Below are 19,282 nucleotides of genomic sequence, written 5' to 3'. Positions count from 1 at the left end.
AAACACTTTTAGAATGCCAAACAACAAATATTGCACTCAAAACGTAGTTGTGAGCTTTACTGTTAGTAGCTGTTGTTGTACTATAAAAAATATTTAAAAAGTACTGTTGGCATTTTTTGTTGTTTTATTGCTTTTAAATTGGCAAAATATTATTATAAAAAAATTTAAAAAAGTTGTATTTATTGGCACGTTTGTGCATCACTATCAATACACGCTTTTATATTTTTGGCGTAAAAAGTGTATTGTTTAAATAATTAGTAATTTGCAAGTAATTACAAAAATTAAATACCGTAATTTTTTTTTATTTTTTAATTAAATTTTTGATTGTTAAAACTTCAACAACACTTCACTTCTGCTTTCTACATTATTACCATTTTTACTAACATATTATTGTTATCTTGACAGCTTCCATAATGGACCCAAACCACTGTCGGAGCTGATGCGCGAGTCCATGTCCGTCGATCCGATTCGACCGATACTGTGGGAGCCGCACCTGAAGGCGCTCGACCGGCGTGTCACCATCATACTGAGCGGCATACGCGACTGCGTAAAGAAGAATCCACCAGAGGAGGCGCTCGAATCCGAGGATCTGCTGTCATAGCAATTACAGCAACAGGGGCGAATAAAGATACAGGAGGGCAAGTTTAAGTTCCTGATTCGCCCCAAAGTGCGCCATACGAAGATGACAGTTTAGCATTAGAACCTAGGCTACTTAATGTTGTAGTAAAGTAAGAGCAAAGTCGAATTGTGCAACAATGTGCGGCGAGCCGGCATTTGTCTGCTGGACGTGTGTGGCTATACGACTTTTTTGTTAGTGGTTGACTAGTTGAATTTACATATACTTGTATAACAAAGCATTATAACTAAAGAAAACTCCGCGGCACAGCGCTATAAAATATAATAAAATAAATGGCGCTGTGTGGCGAGTTCAAGGCTGGGCGGGAGTGCGTTGAGGCGGCGAAGCCTTTGAAAAAGGCACCACGCGCCCAACAATCAGCCTTTGCCAAACACGAATTAATTGAAGACAAATAATTTGTAGGCTTAAAGTGATAACAAACATAATTTAAAAGCATAAAACTATAAACGTTATTAACAAATTCAAAATGTATAAACTAGGTAAATAAGTTCGTAGCTAAAGCATAATTATAGGCGGGAGATTCGCAGTCGGCACCACGGAAATTTGTGCTGGTTAAATTTTTGTGAGCATCTTAGCGCAAATTGAATATGTACCTTTCATAACTAACTAAATATGAATATTATTTAATAAACAAAAGAAGCGTTGATCTGAGCAAGAGTACCAATTGGCAGCTGAAAGTTCGTTTGTAGGCGAGCGCAAAGAATAGTTAGGAAAACACGTAAAGAAAAAGTTATAAAAATTATTTAAAAAATGTTTAAAAAAAATTAAAAAAACGAAAAACAACTAACACTTTGAAGTACAGTTGGTGCCAAAGTGCGTGGTTCTGTGCAATTCAGCTGAAGGCAGTAGGATTTAGAGGTGTTCGCGTTGCGTTGCTGACTACTTCGCGGAAACTAAATGAAAAGACTAAATAACTAACACTTTATTACACTTTACTTCAAACTTGCGCTTTTATTTATTAAGCATTGAGCAAATTTATGCTCTAATTTAATTTATTATTTTGTAAAACAAAAATTGGCACTTCCAAATTTTACTTAACTCTTAATTTTCGTACTTTTAGCACGTGGTATTTAAGTTTAGTTTAACCCCAACTGGAAGGTTATACTTTTATGAAATTAATTTAAAATATTTTCATAAGGAAAAGTTCGGTGTCGACATATTTAAGCGTGTAGTTCTAAATTATTTGACTTAAGTGACGCTTCGGAATTAATTAATTTACACTAAATTCTAAAACGATCTAAAATTTATGTCATATTTCCTGGTGCAGGAGTGTTTGCTATGCTATTTTCGATATCCATAATGCTTTCATTATCAATTTTCAAGGCGACACTTTAATTTTGCACTATACATATCTCATTAGCCGGTTAAGAGAAGTTGTGCGTTCATGTACTTGAGTTGTTTAGTAAACACTTGCACACATACAGCCAAGCGCATATGCATGAGTGTATGTATGTACATAGCGTATGTGTGCAACTAGTTAATATAGGAGACACTATAGTTATATATATGTATGTATGTATATATAGCTGTTTGTTAATTTAGTTGATTTGCCTTTGCAAAGTTATCTAATCAAAGCAAATAATTAAAGTAAAATTATTTGTGCAGTTTGTAGTTAGTAAGTACTTATGGAACAAAAATAAGAGAAAATACCAAAGAATTGCGAAGAAATTCTTATGACAGTTTTTTTCCTCAACCGAACTTTTATATAAGCATATGTATATATGTGTTGCAGAAAAAACAAAATTTTGAGTTGTCTCGATGTCTACGTTAAACCATTATTTCCTAGGACAATATTAGCTAAATAAAGTTGTGACAGATAACTAGTTAACTGTATTTTTTATTGTAAAAATATCAGTCAGAAAATTTTTCATTTTGGGAATTTCTATGAAAAGGCTTATTTGTACAGTTACAGCTGTTCTGCTTGAACAAAAGTGATTCTCGGCTTAAGTTAATCGTTACTGGCAGTTGAAGAGAGGAAATGGGTCAACACTGTCACACCAGTATACCTGTTCGTCTTAAGTACTGTTTATGCTATAGTTTCCATATCTCTTTAGTTTTAATTTTATTTTACTTTTTGGCGTATTCAAAAACTATTGAAAGCTTTTATCGACATATTTATGTAAAGATTGTGTGTATTATACATATATTTAATGTTATTTAATTGTATTGAAAATTAAACTAAATTAGGTTAATTAAGCGGGAAAAATTCGCAGACAAACTGACGGATGATTTGTAATATGAATATAACTAAAGAAACTTGTGAAATATTTGAATGAATTTAAATAAAGTACCATAAGATCATATAATATTAGCTGTAAAGTCTTTCTTTGCCCACGGGGAGTAATTAGTTACTTATTTCAGGGCATAAATAAGAAATACATGAAAATTAGGTGTCCAGGCGAACTTGCGCAGTTAACGCCAGAAATCTTAGCCGAAATACCGGAGATGGTTTTGGAGGACCGTTCATTGACTGAGAGAGATTTAGTAGGAGCTCTACACATCTAATTAGACAGTGTGAGCCATATTTTAAGTGAAAAGAGCTTAGAAAGCTGTGTGCACATTGGTTGCCGCATTCGCTAATAATGGAACAAAAAAACATTCGAATGAGACCTTCTCAGCAGCATTTGGAGGTTTTAAAAGGGATAAAGTGGATTTTGTGCGTCGACTCATTACTATGGATGAGAGTTGATCCTGAATCAAGAGAAAAGGCTAGAGAGTGATGTGAACGTGATTGTTCGGCTTCGAAACGAGTTCGTGTCCGCAAATCGGCGAAGAACATTATGGCATCAGTTGTTTGGGATGCGAGAGGAATTTTTCGGTGTATTACTTGCAAACTGGTAAAACAAATAATTCTGAATATCATTGCTAACTTTTGGTCCAGTTGAAGGAAAAAATTTATGAAAAAATACCCGGTTTGCTGAAGAAAAAAATCTCTTTTTATCAGGGCAATGTACCGTGTCACAAGAGCATTTTGAAAATGGCTAAAATCTATGAATTAAAGTTCAAAATGTTGAAGCATAAACCGTAATCTCCAGATTTGGCCCTCAACGACTTCTATTTGTTTCCAGAACTAAAAAAAAATTATGAGTGGCAAGAGTTTTTCATCAAATGAAGAGGACATAACGACTGTTGACCTTCCAGATTCTCACTTCAAGGATGGGATCCACAGCTTTGAGGATCGTTGGAGCAAGTGTATTAATGTTTAGAGAAATTAGACTGAATAATAAAGTGTATTTTGAAACATAAAATTGTGTTTTTCTTATCAAATGACAAATCGTATACAAAATCGTTACAATCAGAGTCTATATATGTAGAGTAGAACTACATTCTATGCAAATTTTGGGAAATTTTTTGTACTCGTATAATTTTTAATGATTTAAAATGATTTTTTTTTTTCATTGAGTTTTAAAATTCATAAAAAAATTGAATTTCTTATTTAAAATAATGAAACTTTGACCGTTAATACCTTTTGAACGGTTAGGTTTGCGATAAAATGGTTATAAACTTTTGAGAGAATAGAAAAAATCAGGTGAGGATGAAGACCTGCCCGTTTCACTTAAGAACTCATACATGGAAAATTTTTCTTAAGGATGTCTATCAACTAATTTTCCAAGGTACCAAGTAAAAACAAATATACCCTACGACGTTATGCGGTTGTAAGTCGTAAAAAATTGCATTAATTGAATCAGTGGTTACGTTGAAAGAAGCTGAATAATCAGTTTTCTCTAATGCTACTATGTATATATCGCTATTATGTCAGTGATGAAATTTAAATTAACACCTACGGAATGAGTGACAATTTAAGATTTACATCGGTTCGCTCCGATATCATAAATAAAATGCATACTCGAAAGCATAGTGGCGAGCACCACATATCTGATGTACAGAGCAATTGGTTTATTAACAGCACTTGCAAATACGCAAATCCACTTTATCACCTACCTTTCGCTCACTGCATGTCCCACACTCTCGCTGCTGCTTTATCTCTGCATAAGAATAAAGTAATGCTACTTTCTCTGTTGTGGGTCTTCACTGTAAACAACATTTCCAGCTCATTCCTTGAGTACCGGCACTAGAGCAACATATGTTGTGTTGCCTTCCAATTGGACCACATTTCGAGTGCTGTCCGATCGTGACGTCCACACTTGCGTCTGTGATAATATTTTTCCCATATAAGCGAGCTCAGTGATCGATGGAAAATTAGTAGCCACTAAGTGTACGAGTCGCATTGTCAATTTTCAACAGAGTGCTGTGGAAATCGGAACGAAAGTTGGCGATCCGAGTCGAACGATAGTAAAGTATATTTGTAAGTAAATATTTGTGAAAAGTATCTTGTGTTAATCAGAACAAATATTTCTTTTTGATATTCATAAATATCATTCGACATTTCTATCAGTTACAAATAAAATAAAATAATTCAGTACCAAAATAATAGTGAGCTAACTGGATTGCTACTAAAGTCCACACAATCTTATCAATTACATAAATCTTTCATTATGCTCATGCATTAACACTTATGTGTGTACATATTTGATTACATATCTATGTATATTTGTGCTCGCTTGGCAGAGGTGTGACTTGGAGAAGCATAACAGAAGTGACTTCTGTTACTGTTTTCAGCAGTTCAGTGATAATCAATGAAAAATTTATTTAGCAGAAAAATATACTCGTACATATGTATATATATTTATGTATATATATTCAGAACGATATTAATAACAAAGCGTGAGATTATGGCGCTTCTAAAATAACATTCGCCGCAAAAACTTGTTCTGATTCTGGTTTCAACTGCAACGCAATCGATTGTTTGTATATAAGTATGTAAGGGATCATATGCATATCAAATTAACTGCAACGTTTGTTTACCTTTTAATAAAAACAACAAAAAAATAATTAATTTTGATTACTTACGAATTAAGCTGATGATCTGGATGACTGAAGTGAAATACACTTAGTTACCAAACTTAATATTTTACTATAGCACTATCGATTGTTATCAGCTGGTTCAATGCGCCCTCCAAGAAATTTAAATATCGTTAACTTACTCTGTGTAGTTCAGCAAAGTAATTTGCTCTCACTAAGTACAGTTAAGCCTCCATATATATTCTAACATTTATTTGACCTTTTTGGGTTTCTAACGATCATTAATGGGTAATCTTCTGATCGTAATCAAACTGATATTCTGAGCGCTACTTGTAAAAAACTCAAACTTATCAGTGTTAATATTTTAAACTTGTATTTGAAAAGATAACTGAATTTTTCCAACTGTGTTCTAATTGTTATGCTCTCAACACTCCACCGATCTTTCCCACCAAATCAAAATTACCAATAAATAATGTGACTTACGAAGCAAAAAATTATATCTGTATTTTTTCTATTTGTTTATTCTCGAGGCAGTATATTAGTCAAGTTGCGGAAACATTCCATTTCGTCTACTACCAAGTGAATTATAAAAACATGTCGCACTACGTAATTGATCTTCGTTCGGATACGGTAAGTCAGCCGACAGCGGAAATGCGCCAAGCCATGTTTGTGGCTGACGTGGGTGACGACGTTTATGGAGAGGACCCGACCGTAAATGCATTGGAGCAGAAAACGGCTAAGTTGTTCGAAAAGGAGGCAGGTCTGTTCGTGCCCAGTGGCACCATGGGCAATTTACTGGCTTGTAAGTATAGAAAATCTGGTAACAAAAATTATGTCAGTTGATGTACATATATATGACTCAAACGAAAAGTGCATAAAATTGAAAACATGTATAACAAAATTGCTAAGAATTTAATAATATAGTTATTCACTAAGAGCGAAAAATATTGCAACTATTGATCGAAGAAATAATAAATAAAAAATAATAATAAAAGAAAATTAAACTCAAATGCCTGGCACTTATAGTTTTGGTTTGAGTGCGGCCAGCCAGAAAAACTCCGGTTCCCAGTTGAAGCGAAAGATATACATGGTCTATCATGGTCCCATAATCGAATAATCCATTTGTATAACGGAGCTTTACAATCCTAAAGCGATTGAATTGCTGTTCCATATTTCCCTTGAATCCAGACACTATAATCTAGTCTTGATAAGTCTGTAGACAAGTTTGTATATTTTTTTTAAGCTACAATAATAAATGTTCTTATCATTATTGTTAATTATGTCATTACAAGCTGACTTTTTGTTTGCCAATGCATTGAGCTCCCCCTGCACTTGTACAGCATCTATTTCAGCACTCGGATGAATTTATTACCAAATTGGTTCATAATTCGGTCATACTCGTACATGTCTTGAGGCAGCTATCGCTAAATTTCCATTGCAACCTGAAACCAAGGATAATAAAAGGTTCAAGTTCCGTGTAAGAGATACCAGATTTTGTAAGAACTACAGCTCCGGCTCTTGCCTTGCCACTAGGGTGATTTGATCTTATAAAACCCATCATACCCTGCGATTTTAAAATATGACAAATCATTGAAATGAGTTTCTGCTACAAGTAGATCATTGATGTTGTTAGTTTTGACAAAGTGCTTGACTTCAGCGCTGCTTTTGTATAGGCCGTTGGTATTCCATACGGTAATTTTAAGCCTTATTTGCAAGGATTAGTTAATGTCAATAATTGTGTAAATTGAACAACCATCTGCATTACCATTTGCTGAATAATCACTACCATTATTTTCATTATTCATTCCTCATTAACGACTGACGAGAAGATTTGTTGAGAAGGGTTACAGGATATCACGTGCCGCAACTAACTAACAGAGTAACAGGAATAATATAACTGGATGGAACAGACTGAGTTCCGCATTGATTACTTGAATGGTAGTTTCTGCCATATAAACCCTTTATGAGATATAGGTTGCTGTTTCTTACCTATCCATCTATTTTGGTATCTTCTAATTGAGATCATGGTGGAAGTGGGAGCTTTAGTTTAAACTGCTGGTCTTTGGCGAGGTCACGGACAAATATTATTCGTTAATATAGAATATGCTATTATTGTATTGGATTTTGTGACTCCAGCACACAACATAGTTGTGGCTGCTCGATGCAACTATCGATTCAAATAAAAAAACCCAACCTATATAACTCTACTTAAAACCTTCTTTCAACATTTCTCTAATTATTTTAGACCTTTTAAGAGAATCTCTTAGAATCATTTGAAAAAATACCACAAGCGACAGTATTCTTCTTTATAGAAACTATTTTTTTTCTTTGCCGTACGGCCACTTTACGGCTGGCCCTTGATTTATAAGCACATTTATGGTGTCAACTCTGTTTATGTTGGGGAATTAAAAACGGCCATAATGCGCATTAACGCCATTAGACATTGTGACTTCAGTTAGTACGACCGTATAGTGGAGCATACGTGTGACCAAGGAAATTATTTTCCAAAAATTGCCAAAGCGCTCTAATTCCATAAGCACTTAAGACCGCATACCTTATAAATATTTCAGGCATGGAATTTGAACACCTTGCTGTAAGGTGATATTTCTTTATGAATTTCATATAAAATTCCCTTAACAGAAGGCAGCCAGCACGACTTCTATTGGAATCGCTGCATAGTTGTTGCTGCTACTGTAGTTGCTGGTGTTGGTGTCAAGGAATGTAATTCACTTTCATGGTTTCTGCACATTTACACTGCGTTTGCGTTCCTGCCACTGAGTGCATACTGTTGCACGCGTCGCACCATACACCCATTGGAGAAGATAACTAGTGCCACATGGAAGGGCTTCTAGTGATTTTTGAGCCGCCATTGGTTCAAAGTAATATTTCCATTAAACTTGCGAAATAAGAGAGAGTAAGTTAAGAGTAGGCACAGACCACATTAGGTTTCCTAAAACAGTTATCAACGCACAGTTATTATGTAGCTTTTTGAAGTGGAGTCAAGCCGAAATTTATAAGATGAAAAACATAGCGATCATTCTGGAACAAATATTGTGAAGAGTCTTTATTTCTTTAAAAGAAAGGTGACGACTACCCAAATCATGATTATTAGGAACCATTAACGAAGTTATTGCAATGCTTCGAGGATTTTTCGATGCCTGTCGCTTGCTCTGATCACTTTCAGATATTAGTGTACATTCTTATGATTATTTACGTATGGTACACTAAAGACTTACACATTTGTGGAGCCGAGCTTTTCATCTATTTTTAGGATGAGCTTGTGGCTTTGAGGTTCAAACAGGTTCCCTTCATTAAATTTTACTAAAATCTTCCATTCAAACATACCCAACCACATGACGCTAGATGCAAATGGAATTTTTGTCCATCCTGCTATTGGACCATTTATATGGTCTCGCAAAGCCACAAGTATCCTACAGGATATCAGCATCCATACAAATGTGTGTGTGCATCTAAAAATGTGTTCCGGTGCACGCTTTCCACTAAAATACTTAGTTCGGCTAAAATCAACAAATTTATGCTCCCTTCAAGCATGCCGTTATATACACACACACACTCATACATACACATGGTACATACATATATCACATTCTTATCTAGCCATTTTTATACTTTTCAGGTATGGTGCACTGTCATCAGCGTGGCTCGGAAGCAATTGTGGGTGATTTATCTCATGTCTTCCTCTATGAACAAGGTAAGTTTCATTTCCTAAAAGTACAGCGAGGAGAGTAAAAATTATAAGAGAAATTAAAAAAAAAAGCGAAAACGAAGACTACAAAATATAAAAACTTTAATAGTAAGCGAGGAAACACGGAAACGTAGAAATGCCAAAAATTGGGAAAATGTTCGACTGCGTCCCAAGGCGTCCCGCTGTTAGCGCGGCGCAAGGATAACCAGCGAGATCGGGTTAAAAGTGGTGTGGCAGTCGAGAATTGCGATAGTCTTGCGTGTTTGTATTTTGTGTTTGCCTGTGTGTGTGTGTGTGTGCCGGGGCTGCATGGCAGCAGCGCGCCGAGCATACACCGGATGTGCGAGTTTAAATGCCGCGCCATGTTCCCGCTTTCGATAGCAGCTACAGAAGACAGCGCACATATGCGCGCACAAACACATGCGCACACGCACACACATGCGCTTGTATGCTCACAGTTGCCTGTTTGCACGTCTAATTGTTGCAATTGTTGCAATTGTTGTTGTTGTTGATATTTCATCTTTTTTTGCAGTCATTAAAATGCGCACAATAATGCAATTTGCAACACAAAAAACGGCGAAAAGTAATAATAACAGTAAACAGTTAATGGCAAAAAAGCGAGAGACTCTGCGCAAATATGTAGAAAGCTCAAACGAAAAAAATCACATTTCTCGCGTTGCAAAAAAATGTAAATGCGCCCACACACATATACAATATATTATTATAAGTATTTCTTTATGGCCATACAAAATGAGAGTTTCATGATTGTAACCCATAAATCATCGAAGGCAGGAGGATTAAATAAACATTTATTTATGAGGATTAATTTTATATCAACTTTTTCCAAAAAATTTCACAAGGTCACTAGTGACGTATGTAGACGCTGCTTCTTCTTCTTCTTTATAGGCGCAGACAGCGCTAACGGGGTCATAGCCGAGTTCCCTATCTTTTGTTGAAAGTGTTTTTTACGTGGCGAGTCCCAAGCTTAGCCCTTTTGACTTTAGTCACCTTCAAACGGATGTTTTTTTGACTACCCAGAGGCTACTTGGTCTAAGGCCAGAAGTCGTGAGCTGCTTAAGCTATATGATAAAGAATCGTTTCTGCCCATTTCCAAGTGAATGGCTCTGAGAGATTTTTCCTCACTTGTGTGAACTTCTATACATGACTCCATCCTCCAGACGGTGCTTCGCATTGGTATATTTTTTATATTTTTTTAATTAAAATTGAATGCCAAATGTAAGAAGGTTCTTATAGCTATACCTCAATCAGAAGGAATATTTATTTCTGAGGACTTACATTCTACACAAACTTCTTTAAATCAGTTATTAATTTACTTGAGTGTCCTCTATTTCGAATCAATAAGTGCTCGCCTTGTTTGTTTTTAATAATTTTTTCACCTAATAGGCACTTACCCCACCTTATGCAAATACACAAATAAATTGCCTGCCTTGCAAAAAAAAGCATAGATATCCACACCCGACTCCTACGACTGACCAATGCAGCACGATTTGTTGTAAAAAAATTTGGAAAAACAAAACTTTTTTGATTTACCGCCGTTGAGTGCCCTCTGGGTCGCGCTGCACATATACTACTTCTTCGCCTCGGTCCCGACAGATTTGAATGTCGACATTGCTAATGAATGCGATGAAGTGCCGCTGGAATTGTTGCGCAAAAAAATTAAGTGCTTTGTACTTTATGGCAAAACCAAACAAACTAATTTTAGCTTGTAAAGCTGGTAAAAAGTTTGCGAATTATACGCTACCACACCCGAGTGTATTGGGGCGCTCATTTCGCGAATGCTCACAGTGATCCGGTGATGATTACATTCACAGCTTTGTTAATAATTATTTGCTGATTTAAGTTTGATGAACGGTTGTTAGTGGAAGCAAATTATATTATATTATAATCCAATTATTATTTCCTCTACTTCACGCGAAACTTTTATTGAAAAAGCTCCATAGATGAAGCATGTCAGGCAGTTTAAAGCAGGAAACTGATGAAACGCGTCTATTTTTTCTTCTTTGATGAGAGAAATATGTATTGTAGGTTTATAAGTAAAAGATTAAAACTTAAGGTTAGGAAGCGGCAATTAAATTTCTTCGATTCTATACTCTTTCTTAAAACAGCCTATTTTTTTATATTCCAATCTCAGTCAAGCAAATATTTAGTTCCCCATTTGTGAAGCTTGTAGGCCTTTGAATATTATAAAAAGTTCACAAATTTCTCGGGCTTCAGTAATTTTAAATCTTGTATTCAGGGTTTTAGGAAGTAGGTTTGGTGTAACAAATCTAAGCTTTATTTATGCTGCAAAGCTGATGAAATATTAATCGAAAAGGCACTTTTTTTCAATAGCCTCTTTTAGAAAGATCACGCGGTAGCCTGGTCAAGCTGTTATGTTATTTTTGTTCAGTTTTGTTCGGTATTTCATCATAGATAGTCTTACGCATGTACAACGATTATAAATCGTTCAACTTTATTCCGAAAATTCACGTTCAGGAAAGAGTGTGTTTTTCGCGCTTCGCTCAACTTGTGATCAACACAATCGGCCTAGCGATGGTACTATTTGCAACACCATTAGCCATCTTGAGACTCAGTATTCAATATTGAATAATATTCAACTGAATAGACAGAGTGAAGAAAACATATGTAGCAACCGTAGCTGAGTGCACACGAAGACCGTGAAAAGTCAATTCGGCGCCGTTCGCAGCAACTCGGACTGACGTATGGAGACGTCCGTCGAGATCTTAAATTGAAAGCGTATAAAATACAGATTGTGTAAGAACTGAAGCCTATCGACCTTCCCAAACGACATTCCTCGCTCTATGGGCTCTTGAAAAGTTCCAAGAAGATCCGATGCTTTCAGACAAATATTGTTCAGCGATGAGGCCAATTTCAGACTTAATGGGTATGTAACTAAGCAAAATTTCCGATTTCGGGACGAAGAGCAACCTGAACAGATTCAAAAATATACGGTAAGGACGTAACCGTCAACACATGCAACGCACTAATCTATGGATTTATTGAGTGAACACTTCGGCGAACAGATAATTTAACATTCGGGGTCTGTGGTTTGAGCACCAAGATCGTTTGATATTACATCGTTAGACTTTTTCCTGTAGAGATATATAAAATCTAAAGCCTATACGGTCAATTCCGCTTCGATTCGTGCGTCATTCGCCAGTTTCCAGACGAAATGGTCCAACGAGTCAACGAAAATTGGACTCAACGGTTGGCCCATCTGAGACGTACTTAGCTGCGGCCAACATTTGAAAGATATAATCTTCAAAACAGAAATACAAAAAAATGCTCCCGAATGATAATAAATATCCTCCATTAAATTTAAAGTCTCTGTATTTTTCGTTAAAGTGGAGGGAAACTTAAAATGGATCACCCTTTATTTCTATAATCGGTCATGTGTTTCAAATCGTCCCAAAAATTGTTTAATATTTGAAATGAGAAAGTACCAGAGTTGTAATATCTTTCATTTAAGCGGAATCGGGGAATCGCATCGCACTTAATCTCTGCAAAACTCCTCAGTGTCTTCTCATTTTGAAAGTAAGGAATGTGCCCTTTTAATATTTAGTTATTCCCTGCCATTATTCATGCTTAGTCCACATATCGCTTTGTGCCAGCAGCACATCCTCGCGCAGACATACACACACCTACACATGTTGGTCTAATATTTGTACGCCTTCTCTTTTAGGTAGCGCTGCTCACATCGCTGGCATACAATTAGCCACAATACCCAACAAAGCGGACGGCACATTCTGCCTCGAAGCGATGCGTCGCAAGGTGCGCTTGGAGGACGATCACGAGCCAATTACGTCGCTTGTAGTGGTGGAGAACACACACAACATATGTGGTGGCAAGGTGATTCCGCTGGAGTGGCTCGATAAACTGGCAGCGCTAGTTAATGGCGATAAACAGCTGCAACCCTACGGCAAGCGTATAGCGTTGCACATGGATGGGGCGCGCGTCTTTAATGCGGCCGCAGCGCTGCAGGTGCCTGTGGCGCGTATTGCGCGCGATTTCGATTCGGTTAATATTTGTTTGAGCAAAGGGCTGTCGGCGCCGGTGGGCTCAGTGCTGGTGGGATCGGAGGCTTTCATTAGGCAGTGAGTAAAGCGTATTAGACGGTAGGCGATAATCAAATAAAAGATGTGCGGGAGTGCGTTGCGACTATGTGGCAAGTGTTGCAGCTAAGGCGATTACTATTGCCAGCCGAAAGGTGATTGCTGGGCGATAGCAAAGGAACACAGGCAATGCTCTGAAACACTTATTTCATGGAATTAGAGTTTGAGTCCTCGCTTTCGCGCCGAGTGCTTCGCCGTGAGATTAATGTCACAGACTAATTGGCGCACTCACGCTCTGCACCTTTTGCTTTCCAATCGCATTCTTAATCTTCGCACTTGTGTTAACTTTCTTTTGTCACTAACTTTTTCTTTGCGTTTTCATTTCGTTTATCTCGCAGGGCGCGCCGCCTACGCAAGGCGCTGGGAGGTGGCATGCGTCAAGCAGGTATTCTGGCGGCAGCCGGCATTGTGGCCTTGGACACCATTGTGCCGCGTTTGCAGGAGGATCATCAGAGGACTCTACGCATAGCAGAAGGTAATTTTTATTGCAGCCTAATAACAATACATCAATGTGGCAAGTTGCGGCAAGTGGCGGCTGATGAGGCGACTAAAGGCTGCTGAAAAATGCCTTCGATTTGGGCGAGTAGCTGCACTGGGTGGCTTTGACTCGCGTCTAGACACTTGCCTTTCAACTGCTATTATTCTTCTATCCCCATTTTCCACCTCAATTTGCGTTGAAACAATTAATTTCCTTTAATTACGCCTCGATTAATTTTGCCTGCATTCCGCTCTTTTCTCTTTCAGCCATTCACAAAGCCAAAAGTCCCAATGTCACCGTCGATTTGGCGACCGTACAAACGAACATTTTACTGATTCATCTGCCGAATGCGAAATTCGGCGCCACGGCCTTCGCCGAGCGCTGCAGCAAAGTGACGCCCGAGGAGCTTGCCGCCGGCGTGCATGCCGCACACAAGGAGCAGGGTATTAAGCTGGAAGTGAGCTCACGCGATTGGGAATTCGCTCGAATTGTGTTGTACCATCAGATCAGCGATGCGGATGTCGATTTGGTAATCAAGAAATTCAATTATATAATACGAGAAGTAGACGCCCGATTGGCAGCATAACTGTCATGTGACATAAAGGTGAAATAAAAAATATTTTATTGGATTTCTTCAAACGTCATACGATGCATGTATATAACACAAGTTTCACGTTGGGTGGATGATATTTATATTCACTTCACTAAACACACTAGACCACTTTAAATCAATCGTTTATTTACCAAGAAAGTAGAAATCTTTCTCTTTTTTATTTTTTGTTACTAAAGAAGAGGATTGCAGATAATGACATATTTGGGACTATGTATGGAAGAATTGTAATTTTTAAAATAAAAATATATTTTTTTAAGAATTTTGGTCAAAATGTAATTTTGCGACTGAGTGATCTGTTTCATTTCCGGATAATGTAAATTTTTCAGGATTCCCAGGTAAACATCAAAATATTGGTAGTATCTCTACAATTTCATCTAAACATTTGATTCAACTATTCGCATTTCATCTGGTTATATGCGTTGCAGTACTTGTTCAAGGTTAATAAATTATTGCTCAGTTAGAAATCAAAAAAAGAACATATAAGAATTATTAACATATATCGGATAGTCGAAAATGTCTTTTCGTATTTCTAATCAAACTTCAACTTATTTTTTTTATATTTATAATGACCTTTAATGAACCAAATATGTACTATTTTGGTTGACCACTTTTTGCCATTTTTGCGCTAGAGACATTATACCATCAGTGTAAAACCTTTCTGGTTTCTTGGCGAAAAGTAATTTTCACAAGCTTCTCTTGAAGCCGACTTTATTGGAGGGAGTTCCGCATTGAACGAAACAAGTGGTAATAGAGCAGGGCTATTTGGCGGATGCATCAAAATTCCCAGCCAAGTTCTCCTAGTTTTTGCCGAGTCTTCAAAGATGTGTCTGGTCTAGCGTTGTCCTGATAGAAGACGAAGCTCTTTCTGTTGATCAGTTCTGGAAAATGTAGAATTAATCGTTCATTCAGGCTGGAACAGCTCATAGTGAATGCTTTCTTTCCAATCCAACCAAACACTCAGAATAAATTTTCGAGGAGTCAATCCTGGCTTTGCGATCATTTGTTGAGCTTCACCACGCTTGGGCCTAGATCTTTTTCGCACATTATTATTTCTTCATTATTTTCACTAATTTTTGAACAGCTGTAGCTTTTAAACTGATTAAATGAATCTTAAAATCTCGCTTTTCCAACACCATATAATGTGACACAATGTGATTGGTAGCACTGGAGATATACGACTGCAACGACATCTATTAACAAAATACGAAAATACTTTTTCGACTACCCAATACATACGTATAGTAGAGCTGGTCGATTTATAGCGAGCCACAAACATCGAAAAATCGCGTATCCGATAAATTTTTTGCGGATCATTCTGAACCACTCTACATAATAGCCTATTGGTCATAAACCAGTTTCGGGGCAGCCATTTTTAAGGCGAAGATTTTTACGAATCATGCAAATTTATTCGCCAGTTTTTGAGATATCCGATTGAGATTTATTATATGCGTACATTTTGATTACGATTGATCATTTGTCGCAATCGGTCAGATCGCACAACTATGTATATCAAATATTTCTCATACGAACGATTATTTAGAAATCTAAACTTCGCTCTAAAAATCGCTGACTAGAAACCTGTTATAAACCATTAGTGCCGTAAGTAAACTGTCTCAGAATTTCTCGAGTACGTCATTCCATAGAAATCAATCGATTCGCTGTAATGTTCAGTCATATATGTAAGTATTTATTACATATTAATTTTTACCTCAATCATCTCAGAAGACTTTAAATACCATGCGTTGCGACTTGTTGGACAAAGCAGAGCGCCGACACCATTGCAGTATCGCAATTTTTCAATTTGCGGCGCTTATTTAGTCGCCCAAACAGACGCAGCAAGTCAGAATAAACGAAGCGCCTAAAAGTATGTGACACGCTAATGCCCGGCGGATTTATAACAAACTGGTATTTGATTGCGTTACAATTGAGCGCGGCTTGTATTATAGTTCGTTGTTATAAGAACACATATGAACGAATGGACGATTTCTCCTGAATTTTATTTCGGATAAATCATTATGCTACGGCCATGCCTTTCGCACAATACGGTACTTGCGACCACGAGATTTGTGCGAAATAGATTTGTTCGCTATTTCCGAAGCACACACAATCAAAGTTGCTGCAGCAAAAGCGCAAGCGAGCAAATATTCAAGCACTTTCACATCATTTTTGAAATCAGCACAATCGAATGTATGTTCGTGGCTGTTCGCATAAGACCACAAACAGGGGCGAGCTGGTTATATATTCTGCTGAATTAGAACATCAGAAAAAGCTTCGCCGAAAGTTTGAATGGACTATTCAGTTCAGGCAAGCAGCGCTGCTGCTGCTGGCTTTTCTTGCTGTTTGGCTTTGTGTCTTTCTTCTGCGTTTTGCCAGCGATTTGAAAGTACAAATAATGGAATCTCCGGGCCATCGATCAATTTGAATTAATGGAAATTAAAATCGCATTGGCAAATGGAAAATCAATTTACTTAAGTGATGAAGTGCTGAAGTGCTGCCTCTGCAGCAGCAGCAGCCACAGTGAGGCCCACGCCGCATGGCATGCCATAAACCAGAATTGTTTGCGTCCATTTTCACCTTTTGATGGCGTGCAGCAAAAACGGCCAACAAACTCGCTGCTTATGGCAATCGCTCGAGAAGCCTTTCCTCAACGCACCGTTGCAGTCGCGGTGTTCGAGAGCGCGCTTTTGCTGAAACGCAAGCTCGGCGCGATAATTGTCGAGCGCAAAAATTATGCAAATCTCGTTTCAGGCACCGCCCGCCACCGCCGCAGCCGCAGCGCCAACAGAATTTAGTCGAAATTTAATATAACAAATTTGCGCTCGCAGAACTTTCGCACGCTCGAGTGTTGTAATTATGCAAGAGCAATTTGGCGTTTCCCTCCTGCGCAGCATATCATGGCATGCCTGTTTGCTACACGCCTACTTGGGGCCTGCTGCCAGCACTTTAGCGGCGAAGTTATTTGCATATCAAGAGTCGCTTCAGCGCTTTCGCGTGTTGTTGGCGTAGCCGCCTTAAGCCAACTCAGCGCTTACATTTAGCATGCGCCTGCGCAGCTGCTGCGTGCGGCACATTTTGTACAACTCGTTACAAACAAATCCAAAACCGAAAATGCGAAGATGCGAAAAAAGCAAAAATAATAATTTTAAATTATATTTCTTTTTTCAATTTCCCTTAAGACTATTCTTCAAGCCACAGCGGCGGCTCGGTGCTGGCGCAAGCCGATGGCATGGTAAATTGCGGCTGGTGCGAATATTCTTATTTCGCGCCTTAAAATATGCCACTAAGCAACGAATACACGCATACTTTACGAAAGTATGCTCATTTTGTGGCTGCACATGTATGTGTGAGTGTGTGTGTGCGTGCTGGTGTTCGTTTGTTGCTGCGCCTGTTTGCTTGGCATGAAACGACTGTTGATGTTACAAACTTGAAAAATTCCTCAACGCCTCCAACTATTTTGCATGTTGCATGGGTGCGTGCGTCAGTGTGCGTGTGCATAATTTGTATTCAAAATGGCGCGGCGGCCATAACGATACTTAAGCCGTTCATTTTATGAGCAAACAGCGCTTCGCACAAGACACATAATGGCAATATAATCGAAAGAGAATTAAGTTACTTAAACTTTGCGGAATTATTTTGACGCTTGAAGATTTCAAAATACGCGCTTTTATTGTTGTAGGCCCACACTGGAAACCAGCAGCTACCAATTTCGGCTCATCTCAAGACACTTATGTATGTAGGTGTGAAGAGAATGCTAGATTTGTAATAGGTCGCTTTTAAAAAAAAATAATTTATCCAGTAACCCAGACAAATTAAGGATTCTTAACCGAGGAACACATTTCTATTCCATACATTCACCCCCCATACAATGTGACTGCGTGCTTATTGCCAAAAAAAAATTTTGAAGCGCCTGAAAATATGCTTCACGCTTCGTGCATTGCACATCTTCTCGGCACAACAGCACTATTGCTTGATTAGGCTATTAACTTCAACGCGGAGCAGCGCATGACTCACTTATCTATTTTTGTATGTTTATTTATATCGTGAGTGTTATGCCACTACTTCAGCTTTATTACTCGTGTTATTGCTTTGCTTGTTTTCTTGCTGTGCAACATTTGTGCGGCATTTGGGCACACTCACTTCGGATGTCAGGATGGCCGAGCGGTCTAAGGCGCCAGACTCAAGAGCGATTCTTGCTCACAAAATGTGCTCAACAACTGTGAGCGCATTGGATTTGTGAGTTTCAACTGAGCGTTCTGGTCCTCTCTGAGGGCGTGGGTTCGAATCCCACTTCTGACAAATAATTTTTTGCAATTTTTATTTTTTTCTAATATCTTTTTTTTTCGGTGTTTTTAGTAGACAAATATATTTTTACATTTATTTATATAAATACACTAAGGGCGTATAAATATTTAATCGGCATAAATTATATTTAATATTACATACGACTACTATTGATAAATACGAAAGGACTTTTTCGACTACCCAATATTATTAGTTGTTAATCATAAACAAGCAAAACGTGGCAATAAATAAAACACATTTTATTTTTTCATATATTTTCTTAACAATTACACTTCAAGAGCATATCTCCACAAAAGTATATATTTGTATGTGACATGCATCATGTGTGAATTGCCGGCTATCAAAAGCCACAAAACGACTTCGTATTAAGTTTACGAAGACAATATTGCAACATGTCATTCTGTCCGTAGTGATACTTTGAGGTTATAAAGATTCCAACATAATGACAATGTCAGCAGCGTGTACAAAGAAAATTAAAAGAAAATATTGTGCAAATAAGCAATTGAAAGGCGTGCAAGCCAGGGAGTTTTGGAACACACATACCTTCTTC

At 37.6% G+C, this 19,282-nt stretch overlaps 2 protein-coding genes and 1 non-coding gene across 11 annotated transcripts in view; all 3 read left to right on the top strand.

The window, feature by feature from the left end:
- LOC105226808 (uncharacterized) overlaps positions 1-2,948 on the top strand; it is a 161,044-nt gene extending 158,096 nt beyond the window's left edge. For all 8 annotated transcript variants that reach the window (XM_049448995.1, XM_049448999.1, XM_049448997.1 and 5 more), the window contains exon 15: positions 406-2,948. In XM_049448995.1, coding sequence (XP_049304952.1) covers positions 406-601 — 196 coding nt within the window. In that variant the 3' untranslated portion in view covers positions 602-2,948. The remainder of the gene's footprint in view (positions 1-405) is intronic.
- Positions 2,949-4,766: 1,818 nt separating this feature from the next.
- On the top strand, positions 4,767-14,580 carry LOC105226796 (uncharacterized). 2 transcript variants are annotated; one of them, XM_011205849.4, is made up of 6 exons: positions 4,767-4,943; positions 6,031-6,302; positions 9,138-9,212; positions 12,910-13,321; positions 13,678-13,814; positions 14,084-14,580. In XM_011205849.4, the coding sequence occupies exons 2-6, from the start codon at positions 6,095-6,097 to the stop codon at positions 14,401-14,403; spliced, it is 1,152 nt and encodes a 383-aa protein (XP_011204151.2). In that variant the 5' UTR covers positions 4,767-4,943; positions 6,031-6,094; the 3' UTR covers positions 14,404-14,580. The 2 variants fall into 2 exon arrangements, with proteins under 2 accessions (XP_011204151.2, XP_011204150.2); XM_011205848.4 differs by having other exon boundaries at positions 4,771-4,943; positions 6,035-6,302.
- Positions 14,581-18,574: 3,994 nt separating this feature from the next.
- Trnal-caa (transfer RNA leucine (anticodon CAA)) lies at positions 18,575-18,726 on the top strand. The gene is made up of 2 exons: positions 18,575-18,612; positions 18,682-18,726. It is a non-coding gene; the product is annotated as a tRNA-Leu (tRNA).
- The last annotated feature ends 556 nt before the right edge of the window (positions 18,727-19,282 follow it).

This window comes from Bactrocera dorsalis, chromosome 2 (assembly GCF_023373825.1).
Source record: "Bactrocera dorsalis isolate Fly_Bdor chromosome 2, ASM2337382v1, whole genome shotgun sequence".
Classification (NCBI taxonomy): Eukaryota; Metazoa; Arthropoda; class Insecta; order Diptera; family Tephritidae; genus Bactrocera; species Bactrocera dorsalis.
This window is presented reverse-complemented; position numbering and strand designations above follow the sequence as displayed.

Bases quoted from the DNA above. Each gene is read 5' to 3' on its own strand.
- LOC105226796 (XM_011205849.4), top strand. From the start codon at position 6,095: ATGTCGCACTACGTAATTGATCTTCGTTCGGATACGGTAAGTCAGCCG. The intron at 6,303-9,137 runs GTAAGTATAGAA...TATACTTTTCAG, and splicing joins CATGGGCAATTTACTGGCTT to GTATGGTGCACTGTCATCAG. The intron at 13,815-14,083 runs GTAATTTTTATT...TTTCTCTTTCAG, and splicing joins GACTCTACGCATAGCAGAAG to CCATTCACAAAGCCAAAAGT.